Raw genomic sequence first — 25,041 nt, 5'->3', positions numbered from 1 at the left:
TTTTCTTAGCGATTTTTATGTACTATGTGTTGCTGTAAATGCTTAGTGCTTGGGGAGCTAAGTGGGGGGGGGGGGGGCAGTCAGGAAGTGATTTAAGGTTCAGAGTTGAGTTTTAGCTCGGTGTGGGTTACGGTCGCAACAGTAGCCTGTGGCAGGGATTATTGAAACTGAAAAAAAGACTGTTGTTTTGGCGATCAAGTCTGGTGTTTGTGCTTCTCATCGAACATTACAGTAGCATTACTGACACCTAGTGACTATTGTAGACTACTACATCAACATATTTTGTTTTTGTTTTTTTTTACACCGATAGCATCACACTACATGGCCTGGTCAGAATCAGGATTTTTTGTCATATCAGCAGATTATGTGAATGTTCTTCATCTTATATGTTACAGTATATGTGACCTACTTGCAATAATTGTTAGTCAATTCAGCTAACAATTTAATCAACAATAAAACCGTATTTGTCCTCCACGCCAAACAGTTTATTCTGAAGTGAAACACACACAAATTAATTTGTCATCTTGCTTAATCAGATGTGTTGACACGGTGTAAACCAAATGTTGACATGATGTATTGTCACGCCAACATCCGCGCGCATGCATCATCGTTATTGAATAGATCCGGTGGCAGCAACAATGTCGGCCAAGCAACCAAAGTCAATGACATTATGGCTATTTATGACTTTTGATTCATTGTGCAGAATTACCTTTTGGGAGCTCGTTGATGCTGACGCCTACAGGAGTAGCTTTTTGGCAGTCATTACCATAATCATGTTAAGTGTTTGGCTCTGTCCTTGCGTTGTCATTCCGTACACTAATGCATGCACATTGTTGATGAGACGGTGACAGCCTCGCCCTATGCAGGTGAGCATTCCGGGGCAGACTCATGAAAAAAAAAAAAAAGTCTCATCCTAGCATCAAATGGTAATGGTAACGGTTTAATTTCATTTGAACATGCATCAGATTACAATTGAATGCATCCCATAATCAGTTCCCAGTTCCACATGTCCAAAAGGAGTAGGAAGAAACAAAGCTTATTAAATCCTACCCCTCCATCTGGTACTTTTACAATCAGTAACTGTTACATTTGTTCACTTCCTGCCTTTCTGATATAAATTTGTATTTTTTATTTATTGATTTATTTTATATTTTTTTATTGTATTTAATTTTTTAATTGTATTTATTTTTTATTTTATTTTAGTGACACATACTGAAGTATGAGGTGATATGACCATGTAATGACATAATGGGTACCATAGCAACCGTCAATATAGTGATATACGTATATAACACATCTTTTGCTTCTTTGAGCTTTCTCTCCACAGACAGTTCTTATTGTCAGTTTAATAATAATAATAACTAATAATCATAGTTTAATACTTAGATGTCCTTGTAAAGGAAGGTTTTTTTTGGCTTAGCTCTAATGGCGTGCAATACGGTTTAACAAGGATACAAAATCGCTACAGTCAGATGAGTGAAATACATGTAATGATAATGGTAATGGTTTTATTTCATTTGAACATGCATCAGATTACACCCCCCCCCCCCCCCCCCCCCCCCCGTCCGTCCCTTTGGTACTTTTACAATCAGTAACTGTTACATTTGTTCACTTCCTGCCTTTCTAATATAATTTAAGTTTTTAATTTATTTAAAAAAATTATACTTTTTATTTTTTTTAATTTAATTTTTTTTTTAATTTTATTTTTGTTGGATTTTTATTTTTTGTCACGTACCGATGTACGAGGTGATATGACCATCCAATGACATAATGTGTACCATAGTAAGTGTCAATATAGTGATATATATAGCACATCATGACTGGTTCAAGACTCTTCATCCTTGTATTTAGCAAACATCAACTGCTTGTATTGTTTCTTGAATTGGCTCATCGTTGTGCATAGTTTGAGGTCCTTACTCAATGAAAAAAAAAAGTTCAACAAATATAATATTTAAGCAGATTTTCACCTTACTCGAACGCGCCCTTGTGCATGCAGTCTGTGTTCTATGAGAAAATGCATCTGTCACGTCTGTCCACTGTCGGACAAGGGCGGCACCTTTTTGTCGGAGCCCACATATTACGTTTTCATTTCACTGACACAAGACGTGCAGCGTATCTGTAAGACACGTCAGCACCTTAACCTCTGACCTCACGTAATGAAAAGTACAACTGTGGATGAATGTCAATCACTCCCTTGTATGTACATATACGTCAGAAAGGCAAGAGGGAGCAAAGGTTTTGTCGCGCACGTGTCCATTTTTAGAAAAAAAATAAAAAACACAAACCAATAGCGAGCTGCACCCCCCAGGGAGGATATCTGCTGTTTTATGACTTGCTTATATCTGAGTTAGCACAAACTTTATAATAGAGCTCATAAAATTGCTTGAAGGTACAGATTTTGTCACAGTGGGTAGCTTTAGCAGCAACGCTGATGATTGTACTTTATTGTTTTCATTTATAGTACTTGCGTACAGTTCTGTGCCTGCATGTTAAAATGGCACACACAAAAAAAATTTCATATAAACTGATCCCACCCACACCAGGATGAGGTTTGAGGTGGAATATAAATTGAAAATATAGATGATTGTAACAGTTTATGACAGCCTTCCGGCTTAATACAATTGACAGGGAAGCCATTTTAATGTATCTTGGCAATATAATCACATTTAATAGCAAAGTGTGAATAGTTGTTTCAGTTGCAAGCTTGCAAATTTAATAACTTAATATTTCAGGCCTGAGCATCGAGCAAATAGTTAGTCCATGCATGTCCCTGCCACTAAATTTGTGAAGAATTAGGATAGAATTCAAGTACAAGGTAATATTCACAAAGCACTTCTGGATTTGATGATGTAGTTTTAATTATATACAGTATGTATGCAAAAAATGGAAATTATGAATAGATCTGACTTCTATCAATACTGTACAGATTGTGAGTAATAGGGGTGTCACGAAACACTATACGAGATTTTAACTTTACTTTTAACTCATTCAATGAAAGCGATAGATGATTTTCACTCATCTTTCATGGCACACAGCATATTGTGTTCTATGACTATATAAACATAGAATTTACCAAAATAAAGATTTCACTCCTGTCTTTCATCAGAGAAAAAAGTAACTTTCTTCCTTTTTTCGTTCTACAGTAATCAGCAATAGAACATAGGTAGGTTTCAGGAAAATATCAGTTACCGACTAAAAATGGGATGGGAAAAAACAGCTTTTTTTCACTTTTGAATATCTAAACTACTATGCCGCAATATAAACATCAGCAAAAGGTAGTTGTTTTGCATCAAAATTAATAATAATAATAATAATAATTATTATTATGATTATTATTATAATAATAATTTACACATGCAACATCTGCAATGCATAACAAAGAGACCGTATGACAGGAGCACATAAATATTCAGTTTACAGACTAAATTAAATATTCATTTTAATAGGAATAATTTTTTAATTAAAAATACTTGTAATAATTGTTAATAAACAAACTATATTTAGTAACCATGTCCAATAATTTCCGGTACCGATAATTATAGGCCTGATATCAGCAAAAAAATAAAAATACAATATCAGTTGACCCAAACATGAAAAGCGATATTAAAAAAATGCTGTTTAAAAAAAACATATGTGTTCATTCCATCACATATGTTACACATATCGGTATTGGTATTGGTATTGGCTGATATCGGTATCGGAAATTGAGAGTAGAACAATATCAGCATATTGGTTTTCAGCAAAAAAGCCGATATCGGACATCCCTAATATTTACTATATGCAGACTAAATGTAGTAATATGTAAAATTGTAATGTATAATTGGTACATATGAAAACAAGTAAACATACGCGCACATTCAACTTTTGCCCGCCGCTTTAATTTCGCTTGAATTTTCCTTCAGCACAAAATAATTGAATAAAAAAACGCCACAAATCACTGCTGCATGCTTATTTCCTGTGTAATGGCAAAGACATCAGCTGTGCTTCACCTTCAGATGCCACTTAACCTTATTAAAGGAAAACACCCCAAATCCTGGCATGAAGACATATTTCAATCTGTAACATTCGGACTTAAATCTTACTTATTCCACTGGCGCCACACGGCTGAATTAATACCGCAAAGCCACACAGACAATACACACACAGACAATGGCCGCTAAGGTCACCGTGGGGCGACGAGAAAGTGGGTCCCATGAGGTGGACTAAGAGGGATTTTCATTGCAACCTATAATGACAGCACAGGCAATATAAACCAGCCAATGGGTTGAGGTGACAGTAACGATCGTTTGAGGTTCATTGTATCAAAAGTGACCTTTTTGACCTCCGGGTTTCCGTGGTAACACATTGTCCCTTCATGGGTGATAGCTGGCGATTGACATCAGCGGAGAACGACCCTAATCCCATGACCTAGGGCAGATACTCGTCTTAGATAACGTTATTGTATTGTATTGTTGTTGTATTAAGTGTCTTTTATCATCTCCTTAGTCACAACACTTGACTGTAGCAATGTTGTATATATATGTCATTTGTATATACAGTAAACCTCGGATATATCGGACTCGGATATATTGGAAATTCGCTCACAACGGACGGATAAAAAAGAACCAATTTTTCTGTAATGCATTTCCAATAAAAATTCATTGTATATATCGGATTTTTTATACCGGATTTCGCCTATTTCGGACAAAATCTCCAGTCCCGTTCCAATGCATTTCCATTAAATTTCCCTCGCATATATCGGATGGCCGCATCGTGGCGCTCCGATTCGCCGAATCGTGACAGGCCGATATACGACGTCATTTGCAGCGTTTGCAGCGTTGCCTGCGCGTCCAGGTACATTGGAAACATAGTCAAGGAAGTGCCTTTTTATAACAGATAAAATCCGATTTACGCATATACCGGATATAAATCCGATATATGCGTAAAACGGACATTTTCTGGTATACGCATATAACGGATTTCGCTTATATCGGACAAAACCAGTGGGAACAATTGAATCCGATATATCCGAGGTTTACTGTATATATGTATGTATATATATATACATACATATAACCAGTTTTATCCTTTGTGTAGTCTGCAGCTTCTCTACATGGAAACCAATGCAGCATTTTCTGCTGATATCAGTACAGCACAGTGCGTTTGTTGGATGCATCTATCCCCTGTCACACCCTTTAATGCCGTGTGGCTCAGCATGCATGGAAAAGAAATCACCTCCCATGCTGCTCCTGTCCTCTAATTGAAAAATGCTACGGCATACTGGGAGTGCAAGAGAGACATATAGGATGAATCCATTCCAGACACCCAAAAATATTAACAAAAATACATTTTACAGAGAATAATTATGGTAATGGTAATGGTTTTATTTCATTTGAACATGCATCAGATTACAATTGAATGCATCACATAATCAGTTCCCAGTTCCACATGTCCAAAAGGAGTAGGAAGAAGCAAAGCTTATTAAATCCTACCCCTCCATCTGGTACTTTTACAATCAGTAACTGTTACATTTGTTCACTTCCTGCCTTTCTGATATAATTTTGTATTTTTTATTTATTAATTTATTTTATATTTTTTATTGTATTTATTTTTAAAATTTTATTTTATTTATTTTTTATTTTATTTTATTTTATTGTAGTGACACATACTGAAGTATGAGGTGATATGACCATATAATGACATAATGGTGATATAGTGATATACGTATATAACACAATCAGTAACTGTTACATTTGTTCACTTCCTGCTTTCTATAATACAGTTTAAGTTTTTTTTTGTTTTTTTTTAAATAATGTACCTCGTACCGAAGTACGAGGTGATATGACCATCCAATGACATAATGGTTACCATAGTAACTGTCAATATAGTGATATATATATAGCACATCATGACTGGTTCAAGACTCTTCATCCTTGTATTTAGCAAACATCAACTGCTTGTATTGTTTCTTGAATTGGCTCATTGTTGTGCATCGTTTGATTTCCTTACTCAATTATTTTACATAGTTATAGTTACATATAGTTTACATATAGTTTTACATGCAGGAAACAATTTAAAAAAACTGTCTAAATGCCAAATGGATGGGACTTAAGGTTAATGCGGACATCCCGTATGTCCTGGTGAGATAGAATTCTATTGTGTTTATTAAAATACTGATTTAACTTTCTTTGGCCCCATGGTGGCTTATTAAGCAGTCACTCAATGATAAATGCACAGTGAGTGCGCAAACATATTCTTTCAATGTGAGTGTGAATGGTTGTTTGTCTATATGTGCCCTGTGATTGGCTGGCCACCAGTCCGCCTCTCGCCTGAACTCAGCTGGGATAGGCTCCAGCATACCCGCTACCCTAGTTGAGGATAAGTGGCATAGAAAATGTATGTATTAATGGATGGATTGTGTTAAGAACCCAGACTACCCAACTCCACACAAAGATGCTTTTGTTGTCCCCCTGTTAGCATCCCCCAAGTAGCACACAAAAGTCTGAGGTCTTCTTTAGACAAAGTACCCTATGAGGGCTAGAAGAAACCCACATGGTACATAGATAAGTAATTCCGCCTGCAACTATGTTGCATTATTGATAGAATGGAGATACGGTAAATAGAAACGACTAGTGTGAGCCACTTAAACATTCCATTCCCACTGTAACGCAATTCGAGAATTTCTACAAATAAAGGCCTGCTACCTCAGCTAGATGTAGATGCCCGGGACTTGCTGCAGTTGAATAATAATAAACATCCATGGCTCCTATATTTGACGGGATACGCTATTAATTATTGGAATACTGATCTCTCATTTCCGGTTTTCCACTATTAGAAGAGCGTCTAAGAACATAATGAGACCTAGTGTTGATGTATTCTCGGCGGAAGGACTGGGTAGAGTGGGAGGGGGGTGTCATGAATGATCAGAGACCACCGTATTATCTACAAGTTAGATGATTTCGGCCCAGTGACAAGAGAATGACTGAGTATATTAACACAGTACATAATAAACAATATGCGAACACACACACACACACACACACACACACACACACGCCGTCATCTCATCATTCACTTGTATCTGCACACACAGGCAGCATGATAAAAGATGCATTGTCAGAAAAAGTTGGAAACCCCCCCGCCACCCCCCCTCCCTCCTCCCTGTGATATGTTTTCCTTCTCGTGCGTATGAGGATCATTGTTTTGCGTCTCTGACACAAATTTATGAACGTGTTATTCCTACCAGTGAATAGAACTGATTTATTTATCAGATGTTTGTGCTGATACTGTTCGGAATGACCTTAACTTTGTGACATACATTTTCAAGGTCAGTTCATCTTGCAGCCACGAAGAGTAAAGTAAAGTCACGAAAAGTGTCATTAGAGCCGAATGACTACTTCAGCGATATTCAGTTACATAACTCCAACAATGTTCTTACACCCACCCATTGGCCTTCAGTCTAAATGAGTGGAAGCTTTGCCAAAGACGTGTGTTTCACTCGCAGTAGTATCAGCATCCTCCCAGTCTCCCCTGGCTCCAAAAATACGAAAACAGTTCCCGGAAGAGTGAATTCTGCAGCCACCCCTCCCCTTCTGTTACGGCTATGTTTTTGCAAAATTAGAAATTAGCAAGTGAATCTAACGTATTATGTGCACATACAGGGCCTCATGCGACTGTAAGAACTGTTTATCATTCATTCATTCATTTTCTACTGCTTTTCCTCACGAGGGTCACAGGGGTGCTGGAGCCTATCCCAGCTGTCTTCGGTACTGGTGGCCAGCCAATCACAGGGCACATATAGACAAACAACCATTCACACTCACATTCATACCTATGCACAATGCACGGATGCACGGGGAGAACATGCAAACTCCACACAGAGATGGCCCAGTGTGAAATTGAACTCCTAGCTGTGAGGCCTGCATGCTAACCACTCGACCACTGTGCAGCCCAATCACAAAATCACATCCGATATTCCCATCCATTCATTTTCTATGCCGCTTATCCTCACTAGGGTCACACAGGTATGCTGGAGCTTATCCCAGCTGTCTTCCAGCAAGAGGCAGGGTACACCCTGGACCGGTGGCCAGCCAATCACAGGGCACATATAGACAAACAACCATTCACACTCACATTCATACCTATGGACAATTTGGAGTCGCTAATTAACCTAGCATGTTTTTGGAATGTGGGAGGAAACCGGAGTAAACCCACGCATGCACGGGGAGAACATGCAAGCTCCACACAGAAGATGGCCGAGGGTGGAATTGAACCCTGGTCTCCTAGCTCTGACGTCTGCGCGCTAACCACTCGATCGCCGTGCCGCCCCAACTGTTAACCTAGCATGTTTTTGGAATGTGGGAGGAAACCGGAGTAAACCCACACATGCACGGGGAGAACATGCAAATTCCACACAGAGATGGCCGGTAAGGTAATTTTTTTTTTTTTTAAATCAAGGTAATTAAAATGACAAACAATGAGACTGACTTAAAAGTAGTTAAACATGTGACTCACAATGTGAGGCCACCATTGGTGCTCAGTTATCTATGACACCAAAAGCCAACGCTTGTTATTTTTAATGCGCTATTGTGCTTCATTTGCCACAAGGTAGTTTTTTACATAGGGCATCTTGAGAATTTTTGATTTGGAAGCAGTAAATCATTGTTTTTACAGCGCAGCTTGGAGGATTGTCTTTGAGCTAATACTGAAAAAGAATAACAAATGCGTCTGTTATCAGAGGCTGACCTACTCTCTGGGCTTCAGGCTAATTAATGGCAGTGTGGCAGCCATTGTGTCGTAGATGTGGCCTTTTACTACAGAGTATTTTTTTGTGTATGCGTGTGTGATGGAGCAACGGTGCCACATTTTCTTGGTACACCCTGGCCCATTTCTTGGGAAAAAAAACACAAACATATTGAACGTCTGTGCGGACACAAACAACAAAAACAAAGTCATGACAGTCACACGGTAGCATATGAATGTTTTTAATACTCGATCGCATCTTCCAAAGAACAACAACAGCAAGCCAGGTCACTGTCATTGATTAGCTGTAAGGTGTCCAGTAGGGAATTCAACCTTTATTTGGTGCCTCGTGACAAAGTGCTGACCTCCATGCTCCACCTTTTTTACTGCTGCATGAGCATGTATGTGCATAAAAGCAAAGGTTGTTGGGGCAAACCCTGGCTTTAAATTGCTGTATGATTTATTTTATTTCAGGATTTATTTCACCAAGAAAATATAACTTTTAACGATAACTACAACTACTACATTTTGTATTTTAGACCCATACTGGTATTTGTGTTGTATATTTTCTAGCTACATTTTGAGTGTTAAGTTGCTGTGTGATGATTTTAGCCTAATATCATATTGCGTAATGAACTCCGGCGGTGTAAATTGCTGTATGATTTATTTTATCTCAGGATGTATTTCACCAAGAAAATACAACTTTTAACAAAAACTACTACTACAGTTTATATTTTAGACCCGTACTGGTATTTGTGTTGTATATTTCTTAGCTACATTTTTAGTGTTAAGTTGCTGTGTGATGAGTTTAGCCTAATATCATATTGCGTAATGAACTCCGGCGATTTAAATTGCTGTATGACTTATTTTATCTCAGGATTTATTTCGCCAAGAAATTATAAATTTAACAAAAACGACTGCTACATTTTATATTTTAGACCCGTACTGGTATTTGTGTTGTATATTTTCTAGCTACATTTTGAGTGTTAAGTTGCTGTGTGATGATTTTAGCCTTATATCATATTGCATAATGACCTCCAGCGATTTAAATTGCTGTATGATTTATTTTATCTCAGGATGTATTTCACCAAGAAAATATAACTTTTAACGAGAACTACTACTACATTTTGTATTTTAGACCCGTACTGGTATTTGTGTTGTATATTTCATAGCTACATTTTAGTGTTAAGTTGCTGTGTGATGATTTTAGCCTAATATCATATTGCATAATGAACTCCGGCAGTTTAAATTGCTGTATGACTTATTTTATCGCAGGATGTATTTCACCAAGAAAATATAACTTTTAACAAAAACTACTACTACATTTTATATTTTAGACCCGTACTGGTATTTGTGTTGTATATTTCCTAGCTACATTTCGAGTGTTAAGTTGCTGTGTGATGACTTTAGCCGAATATCATATTGAGGAATGATTTCCAATGAATCCACAGCAAACTGTCATCATTATCACAGCTAAATCAGCAGCAATACAGAATACGTGCAAAACATTTGCAACATTTAACTGTATTTATAAGTGCCTACGGAAATTCATCACTGCTAAAACAACTATGGCGATGTGAGAGTACGATTATAACAGTGATTGCTAGTTAATCCTAGCAAGAGTTGTGTATTAACTTAATTAACGTGTGCGAGTATACCATGTAGGAATTTTAGTTTGGAGCACTGCTGTTGGTGTGTTAAGGACAGTAATAAAGTTTGTATTCATTTATCAAAAGATGCACCGATAACTACTTTTAGCTCCAGTTACTACCGTATACATGATATAGAATTTTGGTACACATCCCTACTTAGCAACTGTAGTTCCTTGCCACACAATCCTTATAATCTTTCTGCACTCAGGTTCTAATAAAGTCTCCTGTCCTGTTCTATCCTCAGGTTGTAAGTCTCCTAATCAGAATATAAACCCTGAGGCAAAACACACTTGTCTCACTAGACCGCTGCACTCAGAAATCAATAAAACATGTCAATAATGAGCCGATCCATTACAGCAGTCAAAGGCGTTGCCATCCAATTACAAAGGTGTTCGGGTCACTTTAAAAAGTCAAAGACCCCCTATACCTGATTGTCCTATCACATAAATCAGCGCCTGAGCTTAATGCACTGCAGCTAGTTTGCATAAGGGCTTGATTAAGTGCCCCCTAATCTCCTGTATTAATCAAAATGATTAAAAAAGCCAGCAAAAAGACGCTACGATGTAGTACAGGCAAGAATGTGCTTTCCAGTAATCAGAAGCATTAAAGTGTGATGTCACACTCAGTGGGGAATAAAAACACTCTGCATATCCATTCGGTCCGCTGGCAAAGCAGGTGTTATGGATTTTGTCAGCTCTGGGAACAAGTCGCTGACCCCTTTCCCTGATCCTTTTCCTGTTTGGGAGCGGCGGGGCAGCCCCGCAGAGTGGCGATACAGTTTCGTTTATTCCGTGCCCACAACAGCATGTTTTTTTTCCCCTCATATCAACATTCTCTTTCTCTATTTCAGTCATGTCATGTTCCAGGTGGAGTGACACAGCCAGGCATCGGTGGCGGGGGGGTGGGGGGTGGGCGCGCTCCAGGAAATTTGTGTCCTCTCTCCGAAAAAAAAAACATGTTTTGACCGTCTGTGACACATCTGGAGGGATATTTACTCCTGCAGCCATTCTTTTGGGCGGCCGTATGACACAATACGCTTGACAGGATCTATTTGCACACCCAGCAAAAGCAAAACACATTTTGGACAAACGAGAGCAAAAAAGGTCAGCTATAGCGGCTGTGAATAGAAGAGAAGAACAAAAAAACAGATTAGAGCTATCTTTAGGCATCCATTAAAGAAACAAAAGGCTACTTTGTGACAGCTATAAATGTGCCACTAGTGACACATACTAAAATAAACAAGTCCTGACTTAGTACAATGCACTGAGTCGCGACTAAACAACTGAGTCACGTACTGTGCAGCAGATTCAGCATCCTATTTACATCTTATACATGTATGCAGTACAGTTGACAGCTGGGATAGGCTCCAGCATACCCATACTGTTGAGTATAAGCGGCATAGAAAATGTACGGATGGCTTTGACTCTCTATGGAAGAGCGGCAGCGACAAGCACCTCACATGGAGGTGGAGGACTACAGCACATGTGACATTTCTCACACAGGTAGGCGAGAGGCGGGGTACACCCTGGATTGGTCGCCAGCCAATCACAGGGCACATATAGGCAAACAACCATTCACACTCACATTCATACCTATGGACAATTTGGAGTCGCCAATTAACCTAGCATGTTTTTTTTGGAATGTGGGAGGAAACCGGAGTACCCGGAGAAAACCCATGCATTCAACAGGGAGAACATGCAAACTCCACACAGAGATGGCACAGTGTGAAATTGAACTCCTAGCTGTGAGGCCTGCGTCGTCCACCACTCGTCCACCGTGCAGCCCAATCACAAAATCACATCCGATATTCCCATCCATTCATTTTCTATGCCGCTTATCCTCACTAGGGTCACACAGGTATGCTGGAGCCTATCCCAGCTGTCTTCCGGCGAGAGGCGGGGTACACCCTGGACTGGTGGCCAGCCAATCACAGGGCACATATAGACAAACAACCATTCACACTCACATTCATACCTATGGACAATTTGGAGTTGCTAATTAACCTAGCATGTTTTTGGAATGTGGGAGGAAACCGGAGAACTCCATACAGAGATGGCTGAGGGTGGAATTGAACTCGGGTCTCCTAGCAGTGAGGCCAACCACTAACCACTCGTCCACCGTGCAGCCTGTAGAAAATTAAAAAAATGTTAAAAACAATTGGAAACATAAAGAAAATACATTTAAAACACAGTTCAGTGGATAAATATTCATATTTATTTTATGTTATTGGTTGTTTTTCCATCACTCGCCCACGTCTCCTGATGGCATCTAACTGATATTGACGTGTTTTCTTTAATGGGATGAAAAAAAAGATGGACACACAATGAAGTGATGACAATATGCCGCCTTCCCCATCACCTCTTTATGAGTGATTGAGCTTAACTTAAGCCCTCCTGCACCATCTGGAATGGCAGTTTTGTGCCGGGGTTATTGTTCGAGTCTAGATGCTCTCCATCCATCAGGTCCAAAGCCCAATACAGCTGAGCTCATTCTTCCAGTGTCCCTGCTGCGCGGAGGCTGTACACTACATCTCCTCTGTTTAAGACCCCACAGGTCCGTTGCATAGATTGACCTTCAAGAGCGTTAAAGAAAAGAAGGAATGAGGTGAGATATTCCCAGCCCAGTGCGGGGGTGTCAAACCAGAGCCGGGGGGGCTGTCAAATTAAAACCCCCAAGCGGGCCGCCATGCCAGCCTTACCGGAGTTAGTTGCACAAGGTGTTCCTGTCCTTGAAAGCTCGCCACGAGTCCCACATTGAAGCTGGGCGTTTTTTTTTTTTTTTGTCTGTTCCTCGACTGATCAGGCATCGCACAGCATCAATCAGTCATCTCTGAGAAAGGTTACCTAAGGGGTTAACGCTGCCAACCTTTCCCATCTGTTGCTAAGGAAGTACAGCCTGTTGTGCAGGAAACGGGGAGATCAGTTTCCTGTTATGAAGAGAGGCTTTTAAAGGGTTGCACTCCACTCAAACGGGCAACAGATGCCGGGCCAGAAAGCACAGCCAATAGCAAAAGCTTTGGCGTTGGAGAGAAACTGTTTTTGGAAAACTGTTTTTAGGAACCCTTTTATGCAGTTCTGGCGCAGGAAACAATACATGGGCAAGGGAATAATCTATGTTTGATACTGGAATATGTCGGACAAAGTATATTTAGAAAGCGTCTAAATGGCATTAAATGAACTGAAAATAGAACATTTTCTCAGTGGGGCACAGTCATAACGGACAAAACTAAACTTATGAAAACATAAATCCTCAAAAATGTATTAGTATGCTTCAAATTAAACATTCAAATGTAAATAAAAGGTATCTCCCAGCAACTAGCATATACAGTATGTCTATATAAAATTGCATAACAAATAATATGATGGGGGCGGCACAGCACGACGGTCTAGTGGTTAGCGCGCAGACCTCACGGCTCGGAGACCAGGGTTCAATTCCACCCTCGGCCATCTCTGTGTGGAGTTTGCATGTTCTCCCCGTGCATGCGTGGGTTTTCTCCGGGTACTCTGGTTTCCTCCCACATTCCAAAAACATCACTGCAGAGGCAAAACAGACAGCCTCCGCTGTCCGCATAGTAGTTACCACTTCCACACAGCATGAGAGGCAAATCATCAAACCTCATATAACTTGTCTTTTTTTACCTGTAATGCTTCATAGTCAATTATTTAAAAAAAAATTGTGATTTACCAAAGGAAACTCCACACAGAGATGGCCGAGGGTGGAATTGAACTAGGGTTTCCTAGCTGTGAGGCCTGCGTGCTAACCGCTAAGCACCGTGCAGCCGGTAAAAATCCAATACCAAGTAAATACAGGGCCAGTATCGCTGATAACAGTACCGGTACCAATTTTTCAAGATTATTGAATGATTTTGGGGATGAGTGGTTGGCACACAGGCCTCACAGCTCAGAGACCAGGGTTCAATTCCACTCTCAATCACCTTTTGCATGTTCTCCCGTGCACGCGTGGGTTTTCTCCGGGTACTCCGGTTTCCTCCCACATTCCAAAAACATGCTAGGTTAATTGGCGACTCCAAATTGTCCATAGGTATGAATGTGAGTGTGAATGGTTGTTTGTCTATATGTGCCCTGGGATTGGCTGGCGACCAATCCAGGGTGTACCCCGCCTCTCGCCCGAAGACAGCTGGGATAGGCTCCAGCATCCCCCGCGACCCTCGTGAGGATAAGCGGTAGAAAATGAATGAATGAAAAACGATGCTAGGGGCTGCGAGTGGTAGCGCCGAGACCTCACAGCTAGAAGACAAGGGTTCAATTCCACCCTCGACAGGAGTTTGCATGTTCTCCCCGTGCATGTGTGGGTTTTCTCCGGGTACTCCGGTTCCCTCCAACATTCCAAAAACATGCTAGGTTAATTAGCGACTCCAAAATGTGAGTGTGAATGGTTGTTTGTCTATATGTGCCCTGTGATTGGCTGGCCACCAGTCCAGGGTGTAGTTTGCCTCTCGCCCGAAGACAGCTGGGATAGGCTCCAGCACCCCCCCCCACAACATTTGCGAGGATAAGCAGTAGAAAATGAATGACACAACAAAAATGATTTCTTAAGATAAACATTGAATAGGACAAAAATGTCGACTACACTTTCCTTGGTATCAATACTATCGTTATTTGTATCGATCCTCCCGCTTTTATGTCTACTTTAATATTGTAAGGATACACGTGTGTAATTATGTCAATCGTGTAAAAATAGCATGTTTTTAAGACGTCGCAAACACAGTACAGAAATCGAACGTACACGCAAGGCAGGTCTGGAAGTCCTGCCCCAGGAAGCTAAGCAGCACCTCCTGTTAGCACACCGCCGTTCACTCCAGAGGAGCATCAGTCGAGGACGTACACTGGCGCTCCTCACACGGAGGCTCATCATCATCTTCTTCTTGTTCAAATCCACACGATTTGTTCCGCGACTCCGCTTTTGCAAGCTGATTTTAACAGCTTTGTTTCTCTTTTTGTTTTACATTGAATCCGGATTAACTTTTGTGGAAGAGACGTTGGCGAAAAAATGAGCGTAACTCTCCGTTCCCGTGGATGATGATGATGATGATGTCCCACGATGAACACAGGTTGGTTGCAAATATTACAAATATTTACTATATGACTGTTTTGTTTCGTTTTTTTTTTTTTGGATGCAGCGATTTGATTTACAACATCCCGATTAGTGGGATTGGGGACGGATTATTAAATGAAAACACTTTTCCAATTCAGATGTAAGCAATGTTTGCATTAACTGTACTTGACTTGTAGTAAAACGTTTCAATTTAAAAGTACATTTTAAACTCTGCATTCTTATACAAATATTACATGTTATATTAAATTGTGTTTTTATTAAATAGCAAAGGTGCAAAGACTTGAATAGTAGTAGTAGTGGTTTACTACACAGGTAAGATTTCTCATTGTGGACATTGTATACAATCATATCCAGTGTTCGAGTCCCAGACTCTGCAGCATCCTTTTTATTTTTCAAACATTTATTTAAATGAAATTCTTGTTGCATAATGCATATCCTGTTTTTTTTCAAGTCGGGTGCTTTGTCAGCCCGGGGACCCTTGTTTTCCTTCTGTTTTATTGTTCTTTGACACAGCCTTTTCACATATGTGTATGTGTGTGTGTATCTATTTGTGAGTGTTTGTGTGTGCCTGCAGTGGAAGAATGACAAGAAGGAAGTCCATTTGTGTGGTGAAAAATGTGTACTCTTAGAGGTACATGGGCTGCTGACAATGTACATGCTCCGTGGATTCCTTTAAAATGATATACACATATATATACATTATGAAACTTCAAAAATAAAGTCAAATAAGTGGCATTTCAGCTTTTAATAGAAAGTAAAGAGACACGGTGTCTAATAGGATGTGCGTCAGGGCAGGTGCTCAATAACAGGAAGTGACAAGGCGTGTGCACACTTTGTTAGGAATGAGTGTACTTCATGACACTTGTAAACTTCATCAACGTCACAGAAATCTGCATTATAATAAGTAAATTCAAAGGAAATGTAATGGTAATGGTAATGGTTTTATTTCATTTGAACATGCATCAGATTACAATTGAATGCATCCCATAATCAGTTCACAGTTCCACATGTCCAAAAGGAGTAGGAAGAAGCAAAGTTTATTAAATCATACCCCTCCATCTGGTACTTTTACAATCAGTAACTGTTACATTTGTTCACTTCCTGCTTTCCATAATACCATTTAAGGTTTTTTTTGTTGTTGTTGTTTTTTAATAATGCACCTCGTACTGAAGTAGAATGAAGAAATATCTTACTTTTTATTTTTCTACACAAAATAAGATGAAAAATAAGTAAACAAATCAAGAATAAAGAAAATCAATCAATCAGTAATAAATAAATAAATATAATAATAATAATAAAATGGCAAATAATAAAAACTTAAGAAACCACATATAGTTGGTGGGTAGACAAATTATTATTTTTTCAGATTAAAATGAACAAAGCATTATTAGAGCCCTGTAGACATGACAAAACACGACTATAGTCACATTTATACTCTTTTTATTTACAACAAATTGCGCAACTGCAGGGTCTTGACACACATGCTAACTCGCAAACTAGAGAGCTAGCGACCTAAACGGTAGCCTTCAAGTTATTTCCTTTAAACTTAAATAGCCAAAAACTTACCACTTCCACACGGATCGGGAGGATAACTATTAACAGTTATTTAACCTTTAACATGAACATTAATCAAACGTAATAATTTTTTCGGGGTACATGATACCATACAGCATCCATATCAAACTAACATTAAACTTTCACATCAAGGCAGGGGCCTCAAACTAGTGTCCTGCGGGCCACATTTGGCCCGCGGGCCGCATGTTTGAGACCCCTAAAAAAAAAAAAGAAAATGAACTATATCAGCAAGTTTAAGTGTTTGTGATTTCATGTGAAGTATTTGAAATGACCGTCACCGTATACAATAAATGTAGTAACTGTCAAGGTGTAGCTTGGCTTTTTACGCAGCCCAAGCAACTCCTCATTGTGCTCCAACATGCATGTGTCATTTCCCAGACAGGGAGATGTTATTGTTCCTCCTCTAAGTATGCTGTGGCTCTGTTGTTTTTCCTGCTGATAATATCCCCTGCAGCATTCTACTTGTTACCAACTACAGACAGGACACGGGCTTCCCCTATGCCTTCTATAGAAAAACATGTGCATTTGTGTCTCAGTGTATACATGAGTTGAAGAAGCGGACATCTGAATGTTATTATTATTTTTTTTTTTACATGATTTCTTTGTTTTTATAGATTTTCAAAATCCGCTGCAAGTCCCTCGACCGAAGGTCCGCAGTCACCTGACCATCAAAGTGCAGTCCAAACTGATGTCAAGGCCTTGTCCCCCTGTGCGTGGGTCAAAACCTCCCGTCGCCCCCAAGCCCAAACCTTTCTACGAGTTTATACCGCAGAGGGAGCAATGCCCGACTCGGAGCCTCGGTAATGGAGACCTGTTTCACTCGAACGGGGAAACGGGTCTTCATGAAGAAAACCAGGACGAGGAACAAAACGAGACAGAGGAGAAGGTTGTTGAAGGTGAATTTGAGGTCGGAGAAACGGAGAACGGGGGAAAAGGATGTAATAATAAAGATGATGACATCGAGAGCATCGGCTCTGAGGACACCGTCATAGAAAACGACGGTTCGACGGCGGACACCAGTGAGGATGAAAATCCTCAGTCTGATGCTGGACCAAACAAAGACAATGATCCTGGACCAAACAAAGACAACGATCCATTGACACTTTTGTCTTCTCCAGACGAAAACAAGGAGGAGGCTAAGGACACACGTGGACTTAGTGGAAAAACCGACATAGACTTGGATGAACCAGATCAAACGTATTCACTCGGTCACGCTAAGACCGACTCTATTCAGTTCGACTTATCCACAGATGATACCGAACTGGACGTCGGAAGATTCGTGTTTGGATTCTGCACGCTCCCAACAGTCACAGAAGAGTATCCCTACGACGTGATTGGCCCGGCAGACGGCGCCAGCGACACATGCGAGTCCGTCGACGCGACCGAAAGCATAGACGCGGAAGTATGGCAACCGGAACGCGCCACCAAAGACGTCTCGGGCTGCTTTCGTTTCACATCCAGCACCGAGGATGTGTTTGGGCCGTATTCAGTCATTGAAGCCGTTCCTTCAGATACGACGTGTACTGCTGATCCGGAATGGCGTGAAGATGATGACGCTAATGATCTGGATACATCAGGCGCTTCAAAGCAGGAGCCTTTCTACGTGTCATCGGACGACGTGGACAAACTCGACGATACGCAAACCCTCAATGAGAAGACTGAACCTGAAGATGGAGAACACGGGAATCAGCATCCGGACGCCGAGTCAGCAGACGAGTATGCAAACATCGAGGATTCTCCCTGCAATGAAACTGATAACTTTGAGCAGTTGGACTGCGTCTCATCGGAAGATTACGTCGAAATCGGCGACGAGGACGAAGAGGAGCAGACAGAAAAGAAACCCGTCAAAGGAAAAAGTGCAAAACTGAGAACAGCCCAACGAGAGCAGGCGTTCCTCAGCCAAAGGAGAAGCTGCCAACCTCGTCTCAGGTTATGCAACATCACCGTACCAAAGGACTTGGACCTGGGTCGCACTCCGGAGCTCACAAACAGAGTCGTGTTCGCTCACACCACCGAGGCGTTTGAAGAAGACATCGAAGAACTTGATTGCCATATCGTGCCTTTTTATGAGGACACAGATTCAGACAGCGAGGAGCATATTTACGAGGAGGCGGGGTTCGACTCTGAAGGGGAGAACTTTTTGAACCTGGATCGAAAAACCATTGTGACACGTTCTCGCTCTTATTCTGGCAAAATACCAGGCTACGTTCCAGAAACCGTACCCGAGGAGACAGGAAGTGAGTACCAAACGCATGACTACTGCACAGTGGCCTTGGATAAGAGCGGTGAACCGATAAGCCAATCGCAAGCCCCCGGAGAAAACCGTCTGGTACCGTCTACAAAATCTCGCCGCTTTCTTCTATACACTCGTTCCGCAGGGAGTCCAGAAGAATCCTTGGCTGACGGATCTCCAAAGGATGAGAACAGGATCAAGAGGAAAGACGACACTCTCTCACTTCCATGTGTCATGACTTCTTCTGGGAGCTTCTCCCAACGGAGCCACCAATCGTCCAGCGGCGTTTCCACCCCAACATCTCTGGTGGACATCCCACCGCCGTTTGAACTGGCGTACATCACCAAAAAACCAGTAACCAAGAGTTCCCCTTCTCTTTTGATCCAGCATGAACCTGATGATCAACTCAAGAAGAAGAAAATCTCCTTCAAGCGCTTTTTGGCTCTCAAGTTTAAGAGAAAGTCTGACTCCAAAGGTTTCAGTGACGGTTCCGTTCGTTCTTCTCGATCGTCTTCTGAGTCCAGTCACCACGCCCCAGCAAGAGTCATCGAGCTCGACCGTCGAAGCAACGACAGCTCCCCTCAGCTCCAGTCTCGTATTGTTAACCCCCATCAGCGTCCATCGGATCGGATATCGAACCTGGTTCTCTATAAAGACCATCAGAGGAGGAAAAGTGAACTCAAAGCTTACGGCAGAGGCGTCTCCAGAGTTGAATCCTTCGAGGAACGATCTCATCGTGCTGCCATGCCGCTGCCTTTAACGAAACCCAGATCGATCTCATTTCCGAGTGCAGACACGTCTGACTATGAAAATATTCCAGCCATGAGCTCAGACTACGAGAACATCCAAATTCCAGGCAGGCCGACCAGATCGCACACCGTGACTGAGTTTTTTGAGGATCCAAATCGCATGACAACCCCCTGCAATGAGAACGATGGCTACGTGGACATGAACAGCTTCCCTGGGATAGACAGCAAGCCCCAGACGGCGAAAGCGGACGCTGAAAGGTATTTGGAATTTTATCCGTCTCAAATGTTATTACCATTTCACAAAAACATCATCTCATTCATTCATTTTGTACCGTTTATCCTCACTGGGGGTGCTGGAGCCTATCCAAGCTGTCTTCGGGCGAGAGGCGGGGTACACCCTGGACTGGTCGCCAGCCAATCACAGGGCACATATAGACAAACAACCATTCACACTCACATTCATACCTATGGACAATTTGGAGTCGCTAATTAACCTAGCATGTTTTTGGAATGTGGCCGGAAACCGGAGTACCCGGAAAAAACCCCCACACATGCACGGGGAGAACATGCAAACTCCACACAGAGATCGCCGAGCGTGGAATTAAACTCAGGTCTCCTAGCTGTGAGTCTGCGCGCTCGACCACTTATCCACCGTGCAGCCTATGATCGCAACAATACAGAATAAAAACATTCATTTTCTACCACTTATCCTCATGAGGGTGGCGGGTGTTGCTGGAGCCTATCCCAGCTGTCTGCTACACCCTGGACTGGTGGCCAGCCAATCACAGGGCACATATAGACAAACAACCATTCACACTCACATTCATACCTATGGACAATTTGGAGTCGCTAATTAACCTAGCATGTTTTTGGAATGTGGGAGAAAACCTACGCGTGCACGGGGAGAACATGCAAATGGCCGAGGGTGGAATTGAACTCCGGTCCCCTAGATTTGAGGCCTGCGCGCTAGCCACCAGTCTCTTTCTTCTAAATTAGGGGATTTGAATCTATTCTTAGGTGTACGCTTAGAGTAATGAACAGATTCTTCCTGGATAATCCGAAAAACTCCACTGGGACCACTTAATCCAGGATAAAAAAAAAAGTACCAATAAAAACTCCGGATTACACAAAGTAACTGTGGCAAGAAATCAAAGAAGAGATTAAAACACCCCAAAAGTCACATTTAAACTCCTGGTGGTTAGCACACAGGCCTCACAGCTAGGAGACCCGAGTTCAATTCCACCCTCAGACATCTCTGTGTGGAGTTTGCATGTTCTCCCCGTGCATGCGTGGGTTTTCTCCGGGTACTCCGGTTTCCTCCCACATTCCAAAAACATGCTAGGTTAATTGGCCACTCCAAATTCTCCATAGGTATGAATGTGAGTGTGAATGGTTGTTTGTCTGTATGTGCCCTGTGATTGGCTGGCGACCAGTCCAGGGTGTACCCCGCCTCTCGCCCGAAGACAGCTGGGATAGGCTCCAGCACCCCCCGCGACCCTCGTGAGGAAAAAGCGGTAGAAAATGAATGAATGAATGAATACAGAGAACATATGAGACATATGAGACTTAGCACTCAGACCTCACAGCGAGGAGACCAGGGTTCAATTCCACCCTTGGCCATCTCTGTGTGGAGTTTGCATGTTCTCCCCGTGCATGCGTGGGTTTTCTCCGGGTACTCCGGTTTCCTCCCACATTCCAAAAACATGCTAGGTTAATTTGCGACTCCAAATTGTCCATAGGTATGAATGTGAGTGTGAATGGTTGTTTGTCTATATGTGCCCTGTGATTGGCTGGCCACCAGTCCAGGGTGAAAACAGCTGGGATAGGCTCCAGCACCGCCCGCCACCCTCATGAGGATAAGTGGTAGAAAATGAATGTTTTTATTCTGCATTGTTGCGATCATAGGCTGCACGGTGGATAAGTGGTTGAGCGTGTAGACTCACAGCTAGGAGACCCGAGTTCAATTCCACGCTCGGCCATCTCTGTGTGGAGTTTGCGTGTTCTCCCCGTGCATGCGTGGGGTTTCTCCGGTTTCCTCCCACATTCCAAAAACATACTAGGTTAATTAGCGACTCCAAATTGTCCATAGGTATGAATGTGAGTGTGAATGGTTGTTTGTCTATATGTGCCCTGTGATTGGCTGGCCACCAGTCCAGGGTGTACCCCGCCTCTCGCCCGAAGACAGCTGGGATAGGCTCCAGCACCGCCCGCCACCTTCGTGAGGATAAGCGTCAGAAAATGAATGAATGAATGAACATAAAGGTTGCATAACAATGTCCTATGCTCACCTGCAGTCATTAAGAGTCATTAAAATGATTGTTTTTATTACTAATATGGTCCACAGTCACACTGCATGACGCGTATCTCCTATTTCTAAGCATTGTGGGATACCCCTTGTGGAGAACGTTTAGAGGTCACTTCAGGAGCATCTGGCTTCCATGAAGGTTTAAAATGATACTGCAAGTAATGATAATTTAATAGCTCACTGAGCAGAGATTATTAAAATTAGATGAAGTCATTATTGGCTGCAATTAAAAGTGAGGTGGGGACGAACAGTGTGTACAATTGAGGCAGCTGAACATGAATATATATATATATATAGTAAGGTACATGAAGAGGTAGGAGGAGGAAAAAGATAGCAGTGATGCTGTAATTGCTCTCATGTAGCTGACACTTACGGTTAAGTTTAGAAGTGCTTTTATTAAAGTAGCACTCTCCCGGGTGCCTCTCTTTCATTGGACCCCGGAGGGGGGCCACAGGCTTTAACTGCAGTGTGTGATGGAGTGAGGAATCACCGCGGCTAGACAGTGCCAAATTACCTCAGCTTGACCCACAGCTTCGGTCGCTACGGGGCTGCAGTCTTTCCCTTTCTTAATAAAATAGTTGTGCTTTGATGACCTGTGTGTGGTCAAAAAAGACGGGCCATTATTGAGCGCTCCCTAAAAGCCTGACTGTAAAGTTAATATTGGGGTAGATCGCCCCCCCTCCTCAACCCCCATCACAATTTATTTTTATGTCTTGTTTGCCCTTTCTAGTTCCATTTTTTTATATACTGTAATGTTTTTCTTAGTGTTATTGTATAGGAAGGAATGTCATCATTACACCATGAGACTCACTGGAAACATACAGTACACGCCACCCAAAAACCTTAAGTGCTCACAGATTCCTGTTTTTTATATCATGTAGTAGGGTTGGGAACGATAAACCGATGCAACCGGATATCCGGTTTGACACAGTTCGAAAAGGATCGATAAGGATTAGCCATACATACTTAGATAAATTGATTGTGGAGATAAACACGGAGTATCATAATACAAGCAAGCGCTTGACACCCCATCACTTGAAGATGAGCATAGCTGTAAATAGCATTAGCAGCGCTAGCATCGACGATTTTCAATACATCAGCAAAATATGCACATATTATAGTGATGTAATTCATCTCATTTTTTATCTTATTTGTGTTTAAAAGTGGCTGCACGGCGCACGAGTGGTTAGCACGCAGGCCACACAGCTAGGAAAACCGAGTTCAATCCCACCCTCGGCCGTCTCTGTGTGGAGTTTGCATGTTTTCCCGTGTGGGTTTTCTCCGGGTACTCCGGTTTCCTCCCACATTCCAAAAAACATGCTAGGTTAATTAGCGACTCCAAATTGTCCATAGGTATGAATGTGAGTGTGAATGGTTGTTTGTCTATATGTGCCCTTTGATTGGCTGGCCACCGGCCGTTGAAGATGAATGAATTAATGTATCACTACAACATTGCAATATACAATACAATACATATATACGTACATATATACAATACAATATGCAATATTGCAATATATGGAAGATCCCTACTTTGTGTTAGCCTATTGTGGCTCCGCACCCGCGGGTTGCCAACCCCTGGGTTAGGCCTGAGACCAGTGGTCCAAAATTTTTACAATCACCACTCTATTGTATGTATACAAAAATGTTCACACTGCGAAGGGAGCATCAACAAATAGGCTGAATGCCCACATGCGGTTCGTGAACCGCAGGTTGCCGACCCCTGTCCTTGAAAAAAAAAAAAACACCAACAGTTAGAAATTGTCTAAAATGTGGTAAAATATTCACAAAAAAAGTCAAACATTCTGTTTTGTTTTTTTTTTAATTCAAAAAATTCTCCAAAAAAAATTCTGGATGTGTGTCATTCCTAAAAAATTCTGCTGGTTGCAGCCTGGTGGTGCACTCCATATTGCTTCAATTGCTTTGCAACATAAAATAAATCAGCTTTAATCAATTTTATCTACTACCACTACCACAAGCCTCGAGACCGCGGTGACATTTACGGAAGTGAAGGTATTTTTTTTTTGTTTAAAACTTCCTAGGCATCTCACACAACAGACTCCCAGCCTGGCCTCTTTTTCTGTCTGTGATGCTATCGATGTAGCTCATTGTGAGCTGGAGGTCTCCCGGCACTCTTGATGATGCGAAGAACCTATCAGTGCTGTCAGCTCCACTTTACCACATTTCCCCTGGAGAGCTCTGTGTTGCCAGAGCCACCACTCTTTTAGTGACTCTATCTGGGGGCCGGTTTATGTTTATTTCAATGCAAGTGCACACATGCACATGCACACATGTGTATGTGCGTCCACGATTGTGTCGAGTGGACCTCCCCCGTGTCCCTTTGTGGCTATATTGTCCCGGAAGCTCAAAATCTTGACACGGCTGCACATCTCACAATGGCAGTGATTGATTGAGAATGCAGCCGTTGCGGTCAACGTGTTTGTATACCCACAGAGGAAAAATAAAAGATTTTTAGTGGTGAGAATCACCGAATGCTCACAAAAGCACCACGCTATAGTACTAAAATGTCATTTCAATGTAGCTACAAAGCTACTGCACAAAAAAAAAAAAGTCTGTCTGTGATAATGTGCAACACTACCGCCGCCATATAAGGATTCAGGTTAAACAAATAGTCCATTTGGAAGCTACATTAATATGCAAAATTCACTAATGATGCAATGCAATGCGAGTATTTTTTCTGCAAGCGTGTGTGAGTGTGCGTTTGAGTGT

General features: G+C 41.6%; 1 protein-coding gene across 3 annotated transcripts in view; it reads left to right on the top strand.

Annotated features, from left to right (window-relative positions):
• Positions 1-25,041, top strand: part of fgd5a (FYVE, RhoGEF and PH domain containing 5a) — a 78,039-nt gene that overhangs the window by 16,716 nt on the left and 36,282 nt on the right. For 2 of the 3 annotated variants that reach the window (XM_058068737.1, XM_058068745.1), the window contains exons 4-5: positions 15,370-15,444; positions 17,639-20,264. In XM_058068737.1, the coding sequence (XP_057924720.1) occupies positions 15,435-15,444; positions 17,639-20,264 (2,636 nt within the window). In that variant the 5' untranslated portion in view covers positions 15,370-15,434. Of the gene's footprint in view, positions 1-15,160; positions 15,445-17,638; positions 20,265-25,041 lie in introns of those variants that run through there. The other variant, XM_058068752.1, reaches the window with a different exon arrangement.

Source organism: Doryrhamphus excisus, chromosome 1, assembly GCF_030265055.1.
Source record: "Doryrhamphus excisus isolate RoL2022-K1 chromosome 1, RoL_Dexc_1.0, whole genome shotgun sequence".
Classification (NCBI taxonomy): domain Eukaryota; kingdom Metazoa; phylum Chordata; class Actinopteri; order Syngnathiformes; family Syngnathidae; genus Doryrhamphus; species Doryrhamphus excisus.
The sequence above is the reverse complement of the archived record's forward strand: the minus strand, read 5'-3'. Positions and strand labels throughout refer to the sequence as shown.